The sequence below is a fragment of the Choloepus didactylus genome, chromosome 3 (genome assembly GCF_015220235.1).
Source record: "Choloepus didactylus isolate mChoDid1 chromosome 3, mChoDid1.pri, whole genome shotgun sequence".
Lineage (NCBI taxonomy): Eukaryota > Metazoa > Chordata > Mammalia > Pilosa > Megalonychidae > Choloepus > Choloepus didactylus.
The window spans coordinates 57,319,310-57,341,217 of NC_051309.1; the positions used below are offsets into that span (position 1 = coordinate 57,319,310).

A 21,908-nucleotide genomic window follows, 5' to 3' on the forward strand; every position below is an offset into this window, starting at 1 on the left:
TTGGAGGATTCACATTTCCTGATCTTAAAAGCTATTATAAATCCACAGTAAAAACAAACAAACAAACAAACAAACAGCATGGTGTTTGGCACAAGGACAGACATATAGACCAACAGAATCAAACTGAGAGTTCAAAAATCAACCCTCACATTTATGGCCAACTGGTTTGACAAGGGTGCCAAGTCTACTCAATGGGGAAAAGAATGGTCTCTTCAAATGTAGTGCTGTGAAAACTAGATGTCCACATGCAAAAGAATGAAAGTGGACCCCTATCTCATATCATATACAAAAAACAACTCAAATTTGATCAAAGACCTAAAGACCTAAATATAAGCCAGATATATAAAACACCTAGAAAAAAAACATAGGGAAACATTTTTACAACCCTGCATTAGGTAATGGTTTCTTAGATTTTAAACCCAAAGCACAGCAACAAAAGAAAAAAAATAGATAAATGGGACCTTATCAAAATTAAAAACTTTTATGCATCAAAGGACTTAATCATGAAAGTAAAAAGACAACATACACAATGAGAGAAAATATTTGGAAACCACATATCCGATAAGAGTATAGTATCAATATCTAGAATATATAAAGAAATCCTACACATAACAAACAACCCACTTAAAAAACAGGCAAAAGACTTGAACAGACATTTTTCCAAAGAAGATAAATGAATGGCCAAAAAGCACATGAAAACACGCATTACATCGTTAACTATTAGGGAAATTCAAATCAAAACCACAATGAGATACCAAATTTCATACCCACTAGAAAGACTACTATTAAAAAAAACAGAAAATTACAAGTGTTGGAGAGGATGTGGGGAAATAGGAACAGTCATTCGTTGTTGGTAGGAATATAAAATGGTGTAGCCATTGTGGAAGAGAATTTGTTGGTTCCTCAGAAAGTTAAGTACAGAATTTTCACATGACCCGGTAATCCCACTTCTAGATATATACCCAAAAGAATTGAAAACAGGTGCTCGAATAGATATTTGCACATCAGTGTTCATATCGGCATTATTCCACAAATGCCAAAAGGTGGAAGCAACCCCAAGTGTCCATTAACTAGAAAAAGGATAAATAAAATGTGGTATATGCATACAATGGAGTATTATTTGGCAATAAAAAGGAATGAAGTTCTGAAACATTCAAGAACATGGATGAACCCTGAAGACACCATATAGAGTAAAATAAGCCAGAAATAAAAGGACACATATTATATGATCTCACTGATATGAAATAACTAGAAGCAGCATATTCAAAAGGATACAAAACTCGACTATAGGTTACCAAGGACCAGAATAGGGGTAGATGATGTGGTGTTATTGCTTAAAGTATACAAGTTTCTATTTGAGTTGATGGAAAAGTTTGATAACGGAGGTGGTGAGGATGGTAGCACAACTTTGTGAATATAATTAACAGCACTGAATTATATATTCAAATGTGATTAAAAGGAGGAAATTTTAGGTGGTATATATGTTACTAGAATAAAATTTTTTAAAAACACATAGGAATCTACAACACTGTGAACCCTAATGTAAACCACAGACTACAGTTAATAGTACAATTGTAAAAATGTTCTTTTGTGAATTTTAACAAATGTACCACACTAAGGCAAGGTGTTAATAATAGGGCAGTACATAGGAACTTTGTATTTTATGCATGATTTTTCTATAAACCTACAGCTTCTCTAATAAAAAATAAAGAACAAAATAAAAAAGAAAGCAAGGAAAATTATCAGGGATAATGATGATAAAGGGGTCAATTCTCCAAGAAGACCTAACAGCCCTGAATGTATATGCGCCTAACAACAGAGTGTCAAAATATGTGAGGCCAAACTGATAGAACTAAGGGGAAATAGGCAAATCTGCTATTATAGTTGGAGACACCAACATCCCTCTCAGCAGGCACAAAAATCAACAAGGATATAGTTGAACTGAACAGCACCATCAAGCAACTGGACCTAACTGACATTTTTAGAATACTTCGTCCAATGACAGCAGAATACACATCATCCAATAGCCGAATACACATTCTTCTCAAGATCACATGGAACATTCACCAAGATAGACCATATGCTGGGCTATAAAACACACTTTAACAGTGTTTATAGCAGCTTTATTAATAATTGTCCAAAACTGGAAGCAACCAAGATGTCCTTCAATAGGTGATACATCCATATAATGGAATATTATTTAGTGATAAAAATAAATGAGCTACCAAGCTATGAAAGACTTGGAGGAATCTTAAAAGTATACTGATGATTGAAAGAAGTCAGCCTGAAAAAGCTACATACTATATGATTCCAACTCCATGACATTCTGGAAAAGGCAAAACTATGGAGACAGCAAAAAGATCAGTGGTTACTAGGGGTTCAGGATGGAGGGAGGAATGAATAGGTGGAGAACAGAATATTTAGGGCAGTGAAACTATTCTGCGTGATACCATAATGATGGATCCATGACATTATGCATTTTTCAGAACCCAGAGAATTCTACAACACAAAGAGTGAATCCTAATGTAAACTATGGACTTTAGTTAATAATAATGTAACAATATTGGTTTATCAACTGTAAAAAATGTACCACAGTAATGCAAGATTTAATAGTAGGACAAACTGTATACAGGTGTGGGATGGGGAACAGGAAGGGGATTGGGGGGCAGTATATGGGAACTTTCTGTACTTTCTGCACAGACTATTTTTAAAAATCAGTGGAGAAGTGAAATTTTAATAAATGCAGTTGGAACAATAGGATTTTCTTACAGAAAAAGTAAAATAAGATACATTCCTTATATTATATCATACATAAAATTAAACCCCAATGTTACTGAAGATCTAAGTAGAAAAACAACTTAAAACTATTAGAAGAAAGTATGGAAGAATATTTTTCCACCTTGGGAATACAGAAGAGTTTTTAAAGAAAGAACAAAAAATACAAGATAAATGAAATTATTAATAAATATGACCATGCCAATATTATAACTTTTGTCTGACAATCAAAATGAAATGATAAACCATAACCAGTGAGTATATATTAGCAATATACACAGATAGCTTCCAGAAGTATACAGAAACACACACACATACACACTCCTATAAATATCAATAAAAAACAACTGAGAAATAGGCAAGGCATACAAACTATTAGGAAACCTGAATGATCAATACATATGAAAAAATGCTTAACCCCACTAATTATTAGGGACCTACAAATTTAAATAATGCCCAGGTATCATTTCATACCCATTAAATTGGGGAAAAAAAAAAAAAGCAACAGTACCAAGATTTAGTGAGAATGCAGGCAAATGAGGACTCTCATATACTGCTGATGGGAGGATAAATTGACACTGTTATCTGTAGAACAATTTCACAATATCTAGTGAGTTTGAAAATATGATCCAACAAATCTCTATATATTTTCACAAGTGGAACAACAATGGTCACAGAAGAATTGTTATAATGGGAAAACTGGAAAGAATTCACATTTGTATTAGTAGGGGAAAGACAAATAAATTGTGGCATACCTGAAGATAGAATACTAGATAGGACTTAAAATCATTAAGTCAGATTTATATGAAATAACCATCAGATTTTTAAGCTGTGTTGTTGAGGTTTTTTTAAAACAAAAAGCAAGTTTCAAAATCATACACAACAGAATGCCATTTATTGAATAGCTTCAAATTTATAAAAGAAACAGTACATATATTTTTATAGATACATGTGTGAAGTATAAACACATGGATGAGATACACACTAAATTCCTGATGGTGGTTGTCTCTAGAGAGGAAGGAAGGGGAATGGGACTATGAAGGGAAATATAGGTAACTTCAACTATATCTATAGTGTTTATTTCAAAAACAAGCAAGCATATAAATACCTGAAGCAAACATGAACAAATAGTCACATGTGTTCTTTTTTGGATAATGATTACATGAACGTTTGCTATATTATTCTTTGTATTCTTATTATTATTTTTTTTTTTTATTAAAAGATAGAGATCCAAGCTGGAAAAACAAGGTGGTAAAACAAGGAGGAGCTTTAGCAAGGAGGAGAAGGGGAAGGGAGTGGGGGGCATTCTGAACAATTAAAGAACTAGAGGTCTCAGTAAGGCTAAAAATAGTTTTGAGGTAATGAAAGAGTGAAAAAATAACTGTTGAAAACAGCTATTCATGATGGTTTTAACATGATGGAAGTTATGGTGAGAGAAAAGGATTTTGAGTTTAATAATATAGATTTAAAGCAGTTCCAAGAAATGACTAGATCAAGGATATGGCCTCAGAACAAAGAAAGCAAAAAATCATTAAAGAAGATAAAAATATAAATAACATCCTGTGCTCTGTGCTATGAAAGAGAAAATAATAGGAGATAGGGTCCTTGCACTTATGTTAGGAAGACGAGACTCAAAGGGAATTGATTAATCAACAAAAGTGGACAGCATGTGATCAAGTGAAAAATAAATTATATAGAAAATATGTTCTATAGGAATTCAGCAGAGAAAGGGAAGACTGATCACAAACTTTGATACAGTATCACATAATGGAATAAATGGAAATTGAGGAGACCTGTGAAGGAAGAGGGTTTGGACAGAGAAAAAAAAAAAGGGTAGGGTAATTCATGTACAGGAGAAGAGTATGATGCAAAATGTGATGGTACAAATGAGTAAAATGTGTTCTAGGGGCAGTGGTTGAAGACCATCCAGCCTGGCTGAAGCAGAAACTAGAAAGTATAGAGAAATACAGTTGGATAGGTGGACTGAAATCCTAAAGCAGAAAACTGTGAATTTATAACTTACTTGGGACAGGGAACCATTAAGGTTTTTAAAGCAAGGGGGTGTTATGATAACATTAGTTTAAGAAATTTAATATGGGGAATATACAAGAAGCAAAGAAGAAACCTTATACTTTATGTAAATAAACTTTCATGATACTTGATTTATGGAAGTTTTCATGTGATTTTTATTAAAAAAATTTTTAAGAATAACATCATTACCTTCTAGCTTGAGATTTATCCCTCCACATTCTATAATTCCAATGAATTTTCCTTCTATCTGACCATTTTTATAAACAAAAATTGTTGGTAAACAATTGTCGTGGTAGTGTTGAATACAGCTATTCACAATGGCTTTAACAAATTTAGTTTCTGGAAACTTTCTTGCTAGGAGACTAAGGTGCTGGTTAACCAACAAACACATTGGGATGCTAAAAAGAGAAACCATACACACAACTTTAAAAACAGAAGACTATGCATCTTAGTCCAATAAAATAAATGAAGTATCTCTTTGGCAAAAATATATCTTCAGATAGTTTTTAATATGAGCATATCATTATCATTGTCTATTCTTACCTCTAGCAATGTTGAACTGTAGAGCCCTCTTGTTTGTGTGTGGGTTTGTCGTTGTTGTTGTTGTTGTTTTCTGCAAATACCATTACAGCCTGGGAGTGAAACTTAATACCTTGGGAATGTGATGTCAGACTAAGGGAAACCACATCTGACGTAACATCAGTTTACTTCAAGCCAGTGTCCCAGTCTGTAGGACACTTAGGAAAAAAAGGACACTTGTAGGGAATATTTGGCAGTTCTGAGTTGAAATAAGGGGTCCTAACTCTTACCACGATCATCAGCTTATTTCTACATAATGAGAGTATCACATCCATAGTTACTTGTCTCAACGTTCCTTGACTTGCTTGACTCCAGCACAGTTCACCCAAACTTTTCTTTGACATCCTACTTCAATGCTACATCTAATCACCATTATCCAGACCTATTCCTCATCACAAATTTAAAATTGATTGGAAGTATGATAAAAACTTCCAATTTTTCCTGCTCTATCACCTAACTCCTATTACACTATTCTTCAGTTGAAAGAACTCTAGTTCCTTTCCTTCCAGTCCATCATTTACTCACCTCTACTTTATCCCATACTCCTAATATTTTCTATGGAACTTTTATCTGTAAGTTATTCTACTTCTCTAATTTCCTGTTTTCTCTATATCTTTCCTTCTCTGTAGCCTCTTTCTCCACTTTATATAAATATATTCAAGTTACTAAATCTTAAAAAAAGTTCTTTTTAAAGCTTTGTGTCCCCTTCTAATAACTACATACTCTTCTGTTCACAGACCAGATTAAAAAAAATAAAAGTTTCTGTGTTCTGTTCACCTCTCTTCTTGAAACACTTTCCTTTTTTGGATTCTTGTGATAACACCTTCTGTTAATTTCCTTTTTACTTCCCTGGCTTCCTTCTTCAATCTGTGCCTCAAATGTAGAGGTTCCTTACTACTCTGTCCTGGATGTACTTCTCATTCTAGACACATTCACTAGGCAATGTTTTCCATTCTGATGATATTAACAGTTGATGAATGCCACTACTACCACCCCCAAACCTGATCTTTCTCCTGTATTTTCTTAGTTTGGCACTCAATCCAAAAATCTCCCTTTCTTCCACAACCCCTAACTGTTGATCAAGTCATATTAATTCTACCTCCTTAACACCTCACATCTATCTTCTATCTTTCCCCATCACCTTACTCCTCTCCTCTCTTATCTAAGCTGCATCAGATTCTCCTAAATGGTCTCTGTTTCAGTCTTGGTTCCCCAAATTCATCCTCCACTGTTCACAAAGGGAGGTTAGCATGAAAGTCTTATGGCATAACAACCACCCTTCCCTCGAACTTAATACCCTTCAGTACCTCCTCACTGCCTTTAGGATAAAAGATGGACTCCTCAGTGTGGCCTTCAAGGCTTTCCAATGTCTGGTCCCTGCTTACTTCTCCAGCATTATTCTCAGCCTGCAACCATATACTTCACCTAGACCAGCTTACTTAAGGCTCCCCAAAGCATCATGATGCCTCTTATTTCTGTACCTTTATACCCCATCTAAAATACCCCATCCATCCTGTCTATCTCTTCCAAAAATCTTATAAACTTGGGGAATCCTTTCCTTTTTTTGAGGCCAAGACCAAGAATTACTTACGCTATAGAACTTTTCATACTTTATTCTACCAAAGGTAGAACTGATACTCCTTCTTCTGTGACTTTACACTGTTCAGATTTCATTCATAACAGCAAAAAGACTTTATTACCTTTGCCTCCCACTATTTTATGTGTGTATATATATGTATGCATGTTTATGTATGCATAATAACCTGCTACAAATCTAGATTACAAATCTAGATACTGCTTCGTTCTAGTTGGTGTACCTCACAGCTACTAAAAATAATCCTAGGCAAGAATACATTGCTTAACTTAAATATTAATTTTCCTCACAAAGAATTACATAAATTGACTTTATAAGTTCAACTTTTCCTTGAGTAGGTGAAATGAATCTATTAATATATAATCCAGAGAAATTTTATCATTACTGTCAGGAGAGCTGAGTCAGCGGTATGACAGTTACTTGTGGGATTGGTAGGGTAGTATGAATGGCAGAAGGCAGGTGGGTATTCAAGGTGGCAATAAAAAGTATGGAATTAGAATGGCATAACAAATTGTAGTGTACGGAGAAAATGGCTTCCTGAAGACAGTTCTGAGAGCATGTGGTAAGGGAACAAGTTTGGTAATGGGGTCCAAGGGCCAGAATTCTTAACCCAGAAGAATTGTAAAATATAAGGGAAACCTCTGAAATTAGAAACAAGTTAAAAACTTAGTTACGGTATTCAAGGTTAAAAATATACAGTTGGGTATAGGAATAATGTAGAAATCCAAAATTAAAATATGGACACAGGCGTAAGATTGTATAAGGCCACAAACTACCTTGACTTCAAGCTGAACCAGTAGTCTCACTGGCCTAGGAAGAATTAGATCCCTCTGACCAATGCCCTCTAAGCAGGGTAAGTCTTCATGTGATGAAAAGTGGGCCCAGTTCTATAAATTAAAGGGCAAGTTGTCATCAAAATTATGGAATTTAGGAGCTAAGCGAAAACATAAATTTTCACCCTCCGATAAAATTAATAGATGGCAACCAGAAACACAAATTTGTTGAACAGTTACACTCACTTTACAATCTGAAAGTTATGAGTAAACCCATTGTTAAAAACTAGACTTTTCTAAAGAATATGTATAACAAATGATTTTCTATTATATGATATAAATTTGGGTTACTGTCAATTAATTTTCAACTAATTACTTGCCAATTGTCAATTTTCAAAGCATATGACAATGTGAAGCAGCTTAGCTGAGAATAAAACACATTCAATCTCTTTTAAGAATTTTTGAAAATTATTTGTCCAAACTAGTAACATAGCTAGAAATAACCATTAAAGTAAATTATTTTATTACCATGAAATGGACATTAAGAAGCAACATCTATTCTGCTAATCATAATGTCTCTCAGAAAAGACATTCAGTGAAACCCTTCAGTATCTAACATTTATCATGAACAGATACCAGTTTCGTGAATGTCAGTGTTTCCCATTCTTATTTGTAAGGGACCAATACCAGCAACATTTACAAATCAGTTAAACCAAATAAGTAATATAGGTAAAATGGGAATATGATTCTTTTTAAAGCTTTAAAACTACTTGGAAATTAATCTATCAATTTTAATTGCAATAAAAGTAATGTTTTCTTTATGGTGCATGATATCCTATCAAAATTTGGGGAACTGGTGAGCTGGTACACAGGAGAGCTCTAATTTTCATAAAATTACTTTGTATATTTACTCTGGGAACCAAAAAAGAAATTGACTAGTCAGAGATTGAGATGAGGACAATGCCATGCCCTCTGTCCCTGGATTGGCTTGCGGCCCCAAGGCAAAAGGGGCCAGAAGATGCAGGGCCTATCTTTATGAGAGATTTGTGAAACTCCAGGAACATGCAGCTCTACTTTGACAAAAGGTTGGGGAAGGGCCCTTCTCCCCACTATCCAGCACTATCCCTCTTTCACAAGGGCTATAGCTTTGAGAGCACAAGGGTTTACCATCCTTGATGCAGACAATGGCATTCGCAGGATGGCAGTCAATGGTAAGGCTTCCTCAAGCAGCTTTCTAAGGAGAGGCTGTTCCAAAGAGGCAATGGAACAGGAAAAGAGGAATGTGGACATCATAAAGTTATGTGGAATCGCTCCTCGGGGATTTGAAGAAGTAACTTAGACAAGGAGGATTTTGCCAAGGGTTAAAGAACCTTGGTAGAGGCAAAAACAGACTAATTGATTTATTGATACATAAAGACTTACTGTTATACTAGGCTGGTTAAGCCTGAGGACCTTTGGGTTACACTTAATACAACCAGGCATTTTAAGAACTGTCTAGGAGGAACAGGCGAATGCAGGGTAATTGTTCTGTTAAAAGAGACTTAAGATGTCTATTCAAGTTATTTGCCCATTGTTCTGATTTGCTAATGCTGCCATTAAGCAAAATACCAGAAATGGATTGGCTTTTATAGAGAGGATTTATTAGGCTACAAATACCCTAAGTTCTAAGGCCATAAAAGTGTCCAAACTAAGGCATCAAGAAGAGGATATCTTCACTTAAGGAAGGCCAATGGTGTCTGGAACACCTCTGTCAGTTGTGAAGGCACGTAGATGGCATCTGCTGGTTCTTTGCTCCCAGCTTGCATTTCAAAATAGCTTTCTCGAAAATGTCTCTGGGCTTCTGTCTCTCTTCGCTTCTCTCTCTCTCAGCTCCTGTACATCTTTGTTCTCCAAGGGTGTTTCTCTTGAAGCATCTGGGGGTCCTCTCTTAGCTTCTCCAGGGCAAACTCTGGGCTTCATCTTTTAGCTTAGCATCTCCAAACATCTTTCTGTCTGCATCTCCAAATGTCTCCAAGTGTCAGTGTCTACGCCAGCTCTTGAGCTCTCTTAAATACACCAGCAAACTAATCAAGACCACCTGAATGGGAGGGCCCACACCTCCATGGAAATAATATAATCAAAAGGTCTTGCCTACAGTTGGGTGGGTCACATCTCCATGGAAATAACCTAATCAAATGTCCCACCCTAATCAAAAAACTAATAAGTCTGTCCCCACAAGATTGCATTAAAAAACATGGCTTTTGTGGGGGACATAATAGATTCAAACCAGCACACCCATTTTTTTAATTGGGTTGTTTATCTTTTTGTTGTTAAATTGAAGGATTTCTTTATATATTCTGGATATTAATCCTTTATCAGATATGTGGTTTCCAAATATTTTCTCCCATTGTGTAGAAGTTGTCGTTTCACTTTCATGATAAAGTCCTTTGAGGAAAAAAAGTTTTTTTAATTTTGATGAGGTCCCATTTATCTATTTTTTCTTTTGTTGCTTGTGCTTTGGGTATAAAATCTAAGAAACCAGTGTTTAATACAAGGTTCTGAAAATGCTTTCCTACATTTTTTTCTAGGAGTTTTATAGATCTGGCTCTTATATTTAGGTCTCTGATACATTTTGAGTTGATGTACAGACAGCTAAGTATAGAACTACCATATGACCCAGCAACCCCACTACTAGGTATATACCCAAAAGAATTGAAAGCAGAAACTTGAGCACATATTTGCATACCTATGTTCACAGCAGCATTATTCACAATTGCCAAAGATGGTAGAAACCCAAGTGTCAACTAATTGATGAATGGATAAACAAAATGTGGTATATATGTACAGTGGAATACTGTTCAGCTGTAAAAAGGAATGAAGTCCTGATACATGCAACAACATGGATGAACCTTAAAGACATCATGTTGAGTGAAATAAGCCAGACACAAAAGAACAAATATTGTATGATCTCACTGATTTGACATAATTAGAATAAGCAAATTCACAGAGTCAGAATCTATAATAAAGATGGGGTAGGGTTAGGGAATGGGAAATTAAGGCTTAAAATGTATAGGGTTCCTATTCGGAATGATGGAAGTGTTTTTGTAATGGATGGTGGTGATGGTAGTACAACATTGTAAATGTATTAATGGCACTGAAATATATATCTGAATGTGATTAAAAGGGGAAATGTTAGATTGTATATATGGTAACAAAATTTTAAAAAATCCATTGAAATCCACTACACAGTGAATCCCAGGTTAAACCATGGACTACAGTTAATAGCACAATTATAAAAATGTGCTACCATCAATTGTAACAAAAGTTCCACAGCATTGCAAGGTGTTAAAATAGGGTGATATAAGGGAGTCCTGTACTTTATGAATGATTGTTTTGTAAACCTACAACTTCTCCAATAACGAAAAAAAAAAAAAAGAAAAAAAAAGAGATTTAAGAGACATGATATTACCGAAATGCACCGCATGATCCTTCACTGAATCCTTGTTCAAAAATACACGTATTTATAAAAGACATTTTGAGGTCAGTTTGGATATTTAAGTAAAGGCTAGGTATTAGATGCTATGAAATGTCAATTTTGTTAGCTGTGAAAATGGTATTGTGGTTATGTAGAAGATGATCCTTATGTTTTGAAGATGGATGCTGTGCTGAAGCACTTAGGAGTAAAGCATCCTGCTATAATTTACTTTGAAATGGTCCTGCAAATACACACACACACACACACACACACACACACACCCCGAAATACATATGGCAAAACATTAGATTTTTTAATCTAAGTGGTAGGTATTTGGGGTGCAAATATTATTATTCTTTCTACTTTTCTCTAAGTTTCGAATTTACCATAAAAAGTTTTTTTTTTAATAAACTGCCAAAGAGTCTTTATTTTTCTAAGTGTGGCTTGTTCTATAAATTAGAAATGAAAAAATAACTTAAAATACATAATTTAATCCCTGAAGCCAGTAACAAATCAAAAACTCTAAAAATATATGAATATGTATAGATACACATATATTTTTCTTGAATACTCCTGTTATACACTTTACAGAACCTTAAAACTAGAAACCTGTATTTTCAAACATCAATGTACTGTATTTGGAGAACATGCTATGGTAATTACCTTGATCTGTATAGATGAATTATAACCCACACATCTTTTTCTGCATTTGTGACTTCTTTCACATACTGGTTTCCAGAAATTTCTCTCAATTCCCCAAATTTTTGTCTTTCCTTAAGAGCTTTCCATTCCTGCAGACGTTTTTCTCTAATTAAAAAATGAAATGAAATTATATAAGAAAAGTTTTATATTCTTAAGGTTATCTCCATACATGTTAACAACTGGGGGCAATGAATGCAATGTATACATATATCAAACATTTTAAAGAATAATAGAATAACTGTTAATGGCCTTATAATGCCAATTTCTCTTTATGTGGGTATTTGTGTTATCGTGGGTATTGCAAAGTATAAGAAGTAAGATTCTGACTGTTTTAAATTTACTTTTATTTTAAGACTAGGTTTTATTCATAGATATAGTGATTTCATTTAGGTATCAGACAAATTCTCACAGAAAGGTTAAATACTTAGTAAGGGGGAATGTCCGTAAGAATAATAGCTAACATTTATCGAGTACTTACTATGTTGCTAGGCACTGTTTTCAGTGCATTACATTAACTAATTTAATCCTCACAAAACTTTATGAAATCAGTACTATTATTGCATGCTCTTAACCACCATGCTAAACTGACTGTTAGTCCAAAGCCTTTGTTAATAAGTGTAATGACTTGTTATAAACATATATTTATTGCAGGTTGAGAAGAAATAGAAGAAAGTGGTTATGGCTTGGACTCTAACGTCAGACTAACCTGGGTTCAAAAGCCAACTCCACCACTTACTAGCACAATGACTTTGGGCAAGTTATATAATCTCCCTAAGCTTCTGTTTCTCTATCTGTAAATGGAGATAGATAATGCTAATATTTACCCACATGGGACTGTTGGCAATAAAATGAGAAAATACAGGTAAGTTTCTTAGCAGGGTGTCTGGCCCATTGTGAGCATTCAATAAAAGTTACCTGTTTATTCTTGATAATTATTCATCCATAGAGAACCTTAAAATTTAGTTGAACAATTCTCTTGAAATTTATATATTTTGTTAATTTAGCTGTTGAGTGCTTGGACTCATGAAGCAAATCCAAATGGTTTCTGACATGACTGCAAGTTTCTTAACATTTGGCATTTCTATAACTCTAAGGTAGCTGGGAGTACTTATTCCCCTTTTTGTCTGGATTTATTGGAAACAGGTCAGGTAAAATCCCTCACTTTACATAGAAAGTAAACCAAGCAAAATGAAGCCTGGAAGAGAGAATGCCAAGACACTCATCAAGGTCTAAGTCCTTCAACTTTCCCTCTACTGGACCAGATATTCAGAACCTATAATTACTCCAAAGATATTTTGGGAGCTCTGCATTGATTGCAATGAGTATTCAGTATCACTATTATTAACTTCCCTCAAATTGATCTCACTGACTTAGTATTTTTCGGAGATTTCTAAAAGTTTTGTTCCAACGATGGCACCATGCCCTACTTAATGGCGCAATTATAAACCACTTTTCTTTCTCTTCCCCTCCCTCTCCTCCTCCTCTTTTTCTTTGTTATAACAATATGCTCTGGGGAGGAAAGAGAGGTACACACTTCTTAGTTTTGCCGTCAGGAAGTCATATAGTATTCAGTGGCCTACATTTTTCACCTAACAGTCATATCAGTTGGGATTCAGTTGTCTAAACAGAAAGCTCTCTAGCTATTTTAACAAGAAAGGAGCTTAATATGGGGAATTAAGTGCTTACAAACTCAACAGAAAGGCGGAAGGAGCAGCTGTAGGCTTAGGCGACCAGGAATGACTCCCAGAACAACACGGCAAAACTGGTTTGCCAAGGGAACATTTTTAGCTTTCTTTGCCACAATCCAGACACTGGGGAATCAGGAACTACCGTTCCGATTGTTGGCCCTAGCATCATACTACTCTAGGATTAGGAAGCTCCTGTAACAACTGTTGCCTCTAGGAACCTACCACCCTTAGTAACAATCTGAGAAACAGCTGCCAGATGAATGGCTCCAAAATCATGACACAAATGCTTGATTATAGCAGCAAAATGGATGCTTCATGTGCCACCCCTTTCCTCACTTAATTTAATTCTGAATTTAAGTTTCTTGTAAATGTATCCAACAGAACCTAAACCAGATTCATTACCCTTACTGCAATTGAGTCTGAGAAATGTAATTTTAGCTTTTTAGCTTCTTCAGTAGTGGAAAACACACCAAAAAAAAGTGGGCACGTGTGTCAAGAGAGCCAATTTAGCATATCTGCCACAAAAATGAACTGTGAATATGTTTAAGTTACAAATAGATTTTTCTTCATCCTTTAGCTATAAATTTCTTAGTCGATGTACTTGAATTTTATAGGTAATCATCTGCAAAATTACATTTTGTCTCTTCTTTTAATTATTATATTTTTTCATTTCCTTTTGTTGTGTAAAGGCACTGACCAGGACATACAGTAAGATGTTCAATAGATTCTGCCCTTTTCTCATCTTTAATAGCAATTTTTAATGATGTTTGTTAAAGTCTTTATCAAGTAAAGAAAAGTTCCTTTTTCTGGCTTGCTAACAGGTTTTCAAAATAGTTTTTTGCTGTTTTTATTTCTGCTTTAAATGAGGAATTTGCTTTAACTAAGCAATATCAAGAAGACTACAGAATTTCCTCTTCCTAAGAACAAGTAAAATTTTGAAAATATACAGGTTCCCTTGTTCTCTTATAAAGGACTCCAGTAACAGGATTAAGACCCATTCTGACTGAGGTGGGACATACCTTAACCAAAGTAACCTCATCAAAAGGTCCTACTTACAATGGATTCAAGCCCACAGGAATGGATTAAATTTAAGGTCATGTTTTTCTGGGGTACATACAACTTCAAACCACCACACTTACTGAATATTTTCTCTTGGTGCTCATCTCAAGAACTTGCATTTTTAAACTGTACATTATAGACAATTATTAACATAAACAAAAATAAGGAGAATAGTATAAGGATCACCATGTATAAATCTTCCATTAATAATTTCAATTGATGACCAATCTCCTTTCTTTACCCCCAGCAACTCCCCTTCTCCTGAACTATTATGAATGAAGTACAAGACATCATGGCATTTAATCTGTACACATTTCATTACATATCTCTAAAAGATGATAATTCTTTTAAAAATTTAATCATACATCATAATCACATCTAAAACAATGATAATTCCTCAGTAAAATAAAATATAATTTCAGTGTTCAAATAAAATGATTATCTCCATTTTTAAAGTTTGTTTATTCAAATAAGTATCCAAATAAGATTTAGGCATTACAAGTGGTTCTCATGTATCTTAAATCTCTCTTTTCCATAGATTCCCCTCTATCCGTTTTTTTCCCCTAGCAATTTATCTGTTGCAGGAAACCAACTGTCAGATTTTTATCCAGAAGAGTTTCCCACAGTCTGAGTTTTGGTGATTGCATCCTCATGAAGTCAATTAACACAATGAGCCTACATTTTTAATAAGTATTCTAGGTGATTATATTGACCAATTTTAAGAATTAGGGTCTATTATTTCCTTTCTGTACTAGCCTTGTCTGCTTATGATAACGAAGTAATATTAGTCATATACCATAAATCATTAAGCTTTCCATCTTTATAAAAACATAGGAACCACTGTGTCATGAAAGTTGGAAATTTCAGATACAAAACTATATAATGGAGATAGACTATCTTCTCAATTATGCTTTTCTATCTCCTATTGAGTCAGTTTTAAAAATTTATATTTTCATTTTAAAAGCCATTTGCCTTGGCAAAATAACAGAATAGTACATTTTATGGATTGCTCCGTCCACCAAAAATATGAATGAGCTGGAAAAAGAGATAGAAATGGACTAGGTGGTAACTCTGGAACCAGACTGGGCATTTAGAACAACCGTGAGAGTGTCAGAAGAAGGGAGAGACAGCCAAGAGTTCAGCTTTTGTAAGGGAAACCAAACCAGTGACCAGCCAGCTCCTTCCTCACCCAGCTGCAGCAGTGTGGAAAAAGCAGTGGCTGCGGAAATGCAGCTGGAATCCAGGAGTGGCATGCCAGGGTGAGAGTGGGCAGAGGCAACCTTTCCTCCAAAAGCTGTGGCTGAAGATTTAGGCCAGTCTGGGAGACCCCTGAACAAACAGGCTGGATGCTGTTGCAGGTTTCAGCCCTCCGGGCAGCATAGTTTCTGGCATCCCACCAGCATCTACTAGGACATAAAGAGCCAAGACACCTTCTTTGGTTGCTTTTTGTTTTGTTTTGTTTTCTGTCTGTGTTTGTTTCTTGGTCTGGTAGGTCCCTTACAGCCCAGCGCAAATGCTGGCTTCAGTTTCAGCCTGTTTTGGCCGTCTGGGCAGCAACAGCTTCTGGCATTGCACCAGCATCAACTGAGATACACAAAACAAGTGAAGCTTTTTGTTGTTTTTTCTTTTGTGGGTGGGTGTTTCTTGATCTGAGGGATCTATGATGCACCAGTTTGAAAGCTAGAGTAGGTCTCAGCCCTCTGGGAAGCAACAGCTTCTGGCATCACATCAGCATCTACAGGGACATAAAGAGCCAATGAGACACTTTTATGTTTGTTTTTGGTCAATTTCCTTCCTGTCCCCCTTTTTTTGGGGATCTGGTGGATCCCTGAGGGACCAGAGTGGATGCTGACCACGGTTTTGGCCTTGATAGCAGCAGCTTCTCGCTTCCTGCCAGCATTTACCTAGAGACTTGGAGAGGCAGTAAACCTTTCTTTTTTTAGAGTGTTTTGTCTCTGTTAGTATTTAGTTTTATTATTTCTTTTTTTCTCTTTATTTTCTTGTTTATCTCCTTTCTGTCTTTCTTCTTTCTAGTTCCTGGGCTAGAAGACCAGAAGTGGGAGAATTAGACATGCTAAAGAGAGTCCTACAAGTTGAAAGAAAAGGACACTAGACAATAAATTGATGCCACATGAAGAAATAAGGCTCGCTGGTAAGGGTAATGACATGGGTAAATATAAATACCAGTACTACTGTTATTTTTGGTTTGTAACTCCACTTTCACTTCCTACAAGATCTGAAAGGCAACTGCATAAAATGCAATGAGAAATCAGTGGTTTGGGACTCATAATGTATAAACGTAACTTATGACAAGAACGGCATAAAGTTTGGGGGGCAGTTTATGCATATTATTGAAGTTATAATTACTGCTTTATACAGTAGTCTTTTTTTCTTTATTAGAGAATTTGTAGGTTTACAAAACAATCATGCATAAAATACAAGATTCCCTTATACCACCCTATTATTGGCATCTTCCACTGGTGTGGAACATTTGTTACAGTTCATGATAGCATATTTTTATAATTGTATCATGAACTATAGGTCATGATTTGACTTAGGGCTTACTGTTTGTGCGTATAGTTCCATGGGATTTTTTAAAAATTTTGTTCTGTTACCATATATACAATCTAACATTTCCCCTTTTAATCACATTCAGATATATATCTCAGTGCTGTTAATTACATTCACAATGTTGTACTACTATCAATACCATCCATTACCTAAACATTTCCATCATTTTAAATAGGAACCCTGTACATTTTAAACATTAACCACCACCACCACAACCACCATTCTCTATCTTCACCCCATTCCCTGGTGACCTATACTATAGATTCTGACTTATGAGTTTTCTTATTCTAATTATTTCAAATCAGTGAGATGCAGTTGTCTTTTCAATCAAATAGAAGGAAAAAAGAATTGGAAACAAAAGTATATTTATGCTGTCTTTCGTATTTATCTACCTTTACCAGTGCTTCTTATTTCTTTATGTGGATTCCAGTTAGGGTCCAGTGTACTTTCATTTGAGATTAAGGGCAACCACTAGTATTTTATGTAATGCAGGTTTGCTGCAATGAATTCTCTGTTTTTGTTTATCTGGGAATGTCTTAATTTCTTCTTCATTTTTGAAGTATAGTTTTGGTAGATATACAATACTTGGTTGACAGTCTTTTCCTTTGAATATGTCATTTCACTGCCTTCTAGCCTCCATGGTTTCTGATGACAGTTTAGTCAGTTGTTAACATAATTGAGGATCCCATGAGATTGGATTAAAAGATCATGACTTTTTCTCGGGGGACATAATATATTCAAACTAGTTCAGATAGTAACTAGTGAAGGGGGAGTGATAATCTAATAAAAGCACATAAAATATTGAGGGTAATCTTAATGATTTGGGAATGCTCAGGAATGACTAGGGTTCATTAATTTTCTTGGGGTATATTAGGAGCATATTGGAAGCAATGTAGTTATTTTAGGATATTTGTTTTTCTTATTCATTTGTTTTGTTTTGTTTGAAATGTTTTTTTTATAGTTTTTTGATAAAGTTTTGAACAAATAAGTAAGTAAATAAATAAAGTTGTGCTTTCTTGATTCAGCACTCACCCTGTCACTGCAATCCTTTAGATGTTTTACACAGTTTTGAGGAAGATGGCTCTGCTTGTTTTGCTAGTTGTTCAAAGGTTGAACCCCAGAGCATCTTATTCCACCCTCTTGGTTGACTGGAAGCTCCCTCATAGTCATTTGACACTTACTCATCTTTATGATTGCATCTCATATTTCCTTAGACATTTCATATACAGTTTTTCTACATTTTGGTTCTGCACTATCTCTTTGGGAACCTAAATTTATTTCTGATGACTCTGTAGTAGCTTGCTTTATTGCATCCATTTCTTATTTGTTATTGGGAGCTCTCTGTGTGATATTCATCAGTGGAGGTCCTTGGTCCTGGGTGGGAAACATTTTTCCAGAGATGGTGCACTTCTAATACTTCAGTGACCCAAGAGGCACTTCTGAACTTAAAACCACATACTTTCTAAGGTTGTTATCTCAATGAAGTATTACAGTCTCAGCATCCCTACCTCTCCACTGTACCATGATTCCAAATCCAAAAGCGATGCTGTCATTGGCTTCTGCCCTCACAGCAAACCCATCTTAGCTCATTATTTTGGGGGGATAGGTAGAGACCTCCCTTACCCCTATGAAATTGCCAGTACCTCAGGGAATGTGTCCCATGTAGGATATAATTTTCTGTAGAAACCCTTGACAAATACCATGCTAGAAGGAAAATCATGGTCCTCTTTTTATTGATCTTTTATTGATATTTTCTCCTTAACTCATCTATAACTTAGTGATGTTCTGCTGCATATTACTGAATAATTTTTATCTAAGCAAATTTTTATCTAAACAAATTGTTTAGATAAACAATTTATCTAAGCAAATTTTTACCTAAAAAATTGTTTTTATGTGGCACTTAAAAATTAGTTTCGTTCTTTAATTTATCTATTCTATAGACAAAATAGGGCATTGCATTCAGTTTCATTCTTATAATACTTCTCCATTCAAAAACTCATAAGTAATCCAAATGAATCACTGTACCTATATACTTCAATAGCTCGCATGTCTTCTTCATCAAATTCATCTTCAGCTTCCTTCAACTGTGCAAGACTCATCTTTTCATATGGTTTAACTAAAACAACATAAATTGGTAGATAACTGAATTTATTAAAAAATATTTTTACTTTATAGTCACTTATCTAGAAAAAACAATATCCATCACTCCCACAAAGTTTTCTGAACTATCAGGTTATATTTTAAAATATATGTGAAAATGAGTTAGATTCCATAAATTTAGATTTCCCCAAGTATCCAGAAGCCTTGACAAATAATACATACTATATAGAATTTTCAAAATCAAAGAAAATCACCAGGTAAAGAGATATAGTGGGGAAAAAAGTTTACTAGGTTACATACCAGGATATGTCAGTTGTTGTGAACTAGAATGTGATCTTCAATACACAATTTTATGTGTCAGCATCCTAATTATAAAAAGTATAGATGGAGTTTAAATTATGTGATCTCTAATGTCCTCTCTCCCTCTTAAGTTCATGAAAAACACTGTCATTACTGTAACTGTATTATCTCCTCCATTTAGCCCATCAAACGTACAACTTTACCCATTGCTTCTTTCTGTAAACGTAAAACCATTTCTTCAATTTCATCTTTTGGTTCTTCTTTTGGAGGAAGAATTCCAAAATCTCTTAAAATTTCATTCCATTCTGTATCTTCATTTGGATCCTATACAGAAAAATATTGGAAAAGCTATTAACAAACTTGTGTAATTAAACATGTATGTGTAAAACTGACATGTAGCACTTTTATGTATGCAATTGTTCACAAACTCTACGAATAACAAGGTAATTAGTTCTAAAGAATAAAGCAGAGTGGCCTAGTTTCCCCATTTCCCTGAACCAATGGCACTACATACTTTGATAAACAAGATACAAGCCCCACCCTCAAAATTAGACTGAGAAGTTTAATAAAAAAATCAATTTAGAAAACATATATCAAATATTAAGGGAGTAAACTCGTAAGTCACAGAAAATTCTCAGATGGCTATAGTGGACAAAACCAATTCACAAATTCTGTTTTGTTTCTTTTTCTACATAAGCAGTCAAAACCTCCAGGTGAAACTGCTTCTATTTTCAGCTTTATAACTTTGTGGTACTCTCACTCACAGGTTTTATCTTAGGAGAGGCCAGGAATCTTTCAATTTCTGTCTAAGCATCATATTTCTATGAACATTAACCCTGTCTTCCCTGTTACTTAAGCTGTGATTTTTTATTTGCTGCTTCCCCTGAAGCTGTAAACCATATACTAGCTATTGTCTGTTTATCTGCTGTCTGTCTATATTCTCTGATTTTTCAAAAGGAAGGGAGAACATTACAGACATGAGTGAATATGGTGGCAGACTGAGTCTAAGATGACCTGAAATTATCTTCACCTCCTGGTATATTCATGTCCTCGTGTAATTCTCTCCTATTGAATATGGGTGGTAACTGTAATTTGCTTCTAACCAAAGGTGTGGTAAAGTCATTTCTGTGACTATAGTCATAAGATTATAACTTCCATTTTGCTAGCAGACTCTCTCCCTTGATGGTTTTGATGAAGCAAGCTGCCATGTTATGAACTTCCCTATGGAGAGGCCATGTGACAGAAAAATGAGGGTGGCCTCTAGCTAAAAGCCAGCTAGGAACTGAGGCCTTCAGTTTTAATAGCCATAAAAGAACTGAATCCTGCCAGCCACTCTGTAAGGGAACTTGGAAGTGGATCCTTATCCTGTTATATCTTCAAATGAGACCTCAGCTCTGGCTAGCACCTGGACTGCAGCCTTCTGGAGATCCTGAAGTATAGGAACCCAGCAAAGCCACGCTTGGATTCTTGACCCACAGAAACTGTGAACTGTGTTTTAAACCACCAAATTTGTGGTAATTTGTTATGTAGCAACAGACAACTAATATAAGTAGTATCTTATATTTCTCCTCTTTTTTTATTCTTTGGCCAAAGTATTTTTCTGTACTTTGTCTTTTAATGGTCCCTATATCCTCGAGCTCTTCCAGTCTCCATTCTTTCTATAAATCTTACAACAGTTAAAAATCACTATCATCAGGAGTTATTCTTTTGATAATGCCAGACTAGGCAATTCGGATCAACCCTCCTGCTGAGAACTGGAAAAACCATACAAATAGGTGGCGAAATCAATTTGAAGGCATTGGAGAGCCAAGAAGGCAGAGTAGAGAATAATGGAGACAAGTTTCTGGAGGAAAAGGAGACCCAGAGAGAGAATTTCTGCACTTAGAGTCACTTTCCTCAGATCAACTGCCAGTTCTAGGACAGAAGAAGAGGCTGAGAAATTGATTAAAGCTCCACAAATTTGACCATTTTAGATACTAGCTGCTAAAACGAATACCATACAATGAGGTGGCTTAAAAACAGGAATTCATTGGCTCAGTTGCAGATATTAGAAGGCTTGCTTCCTCCCAGGGCCAGTATCTTCTGGCTGCTCAGCAATCTTGGGGTTCCTTGGCTTTTCCATCACATGGTAATGGACATGGGTTCTGTTCTGGGTTCTGTTGACATCTAGCTTATGGCTGCTCCCCTTGGCTTCCCTCTCTGTCCGACTTTCACTCTGCTTATAAAGGACTCCAGTAATCCAGATTAAAGATCAACCTGATTCAGTTGGGCCATACCTTAAC

At 35.3% G+C, this 21,908-nt stretch overlaps 1 protein-coding gene across 1 annotated transcript in view; it reads right to left on the minus strand.

The window, feature by feature from the left end:
- PDCL2 (phosducin like 2) overlaps positions 1-19,950 on the minus strand; it is a 29,041-nt gene extending 9,091 nt beyond the window's left edge. Inside the window, exons 1-4 of the mRNA XM_037828941.1 lie at positions 19,830-19,950; positions 19,252-19,342; positions 11,870-12,013; positions 4,996-5,204 (exon numbers count right to left, since the gene is read on the minus strand). Coding sequence (XP_037684869.1) covers positions 4,996-5,204; positions 11,870-12,013; positions 19,252-19,342; positions 19,830-19,860 — 475 coding nt within the window. The 5' untranslated portion in view covers positions 19,861-19,950. The remainder of the gene's footprint in view (positions 1-4,995; positions 5,205-11,869; positions 12,014-19,251; positions 19,343-19,829) is intronic.
- Between the last annotated feature and the right edge of the window lie 1,958 nt (positions 19,951-21,908).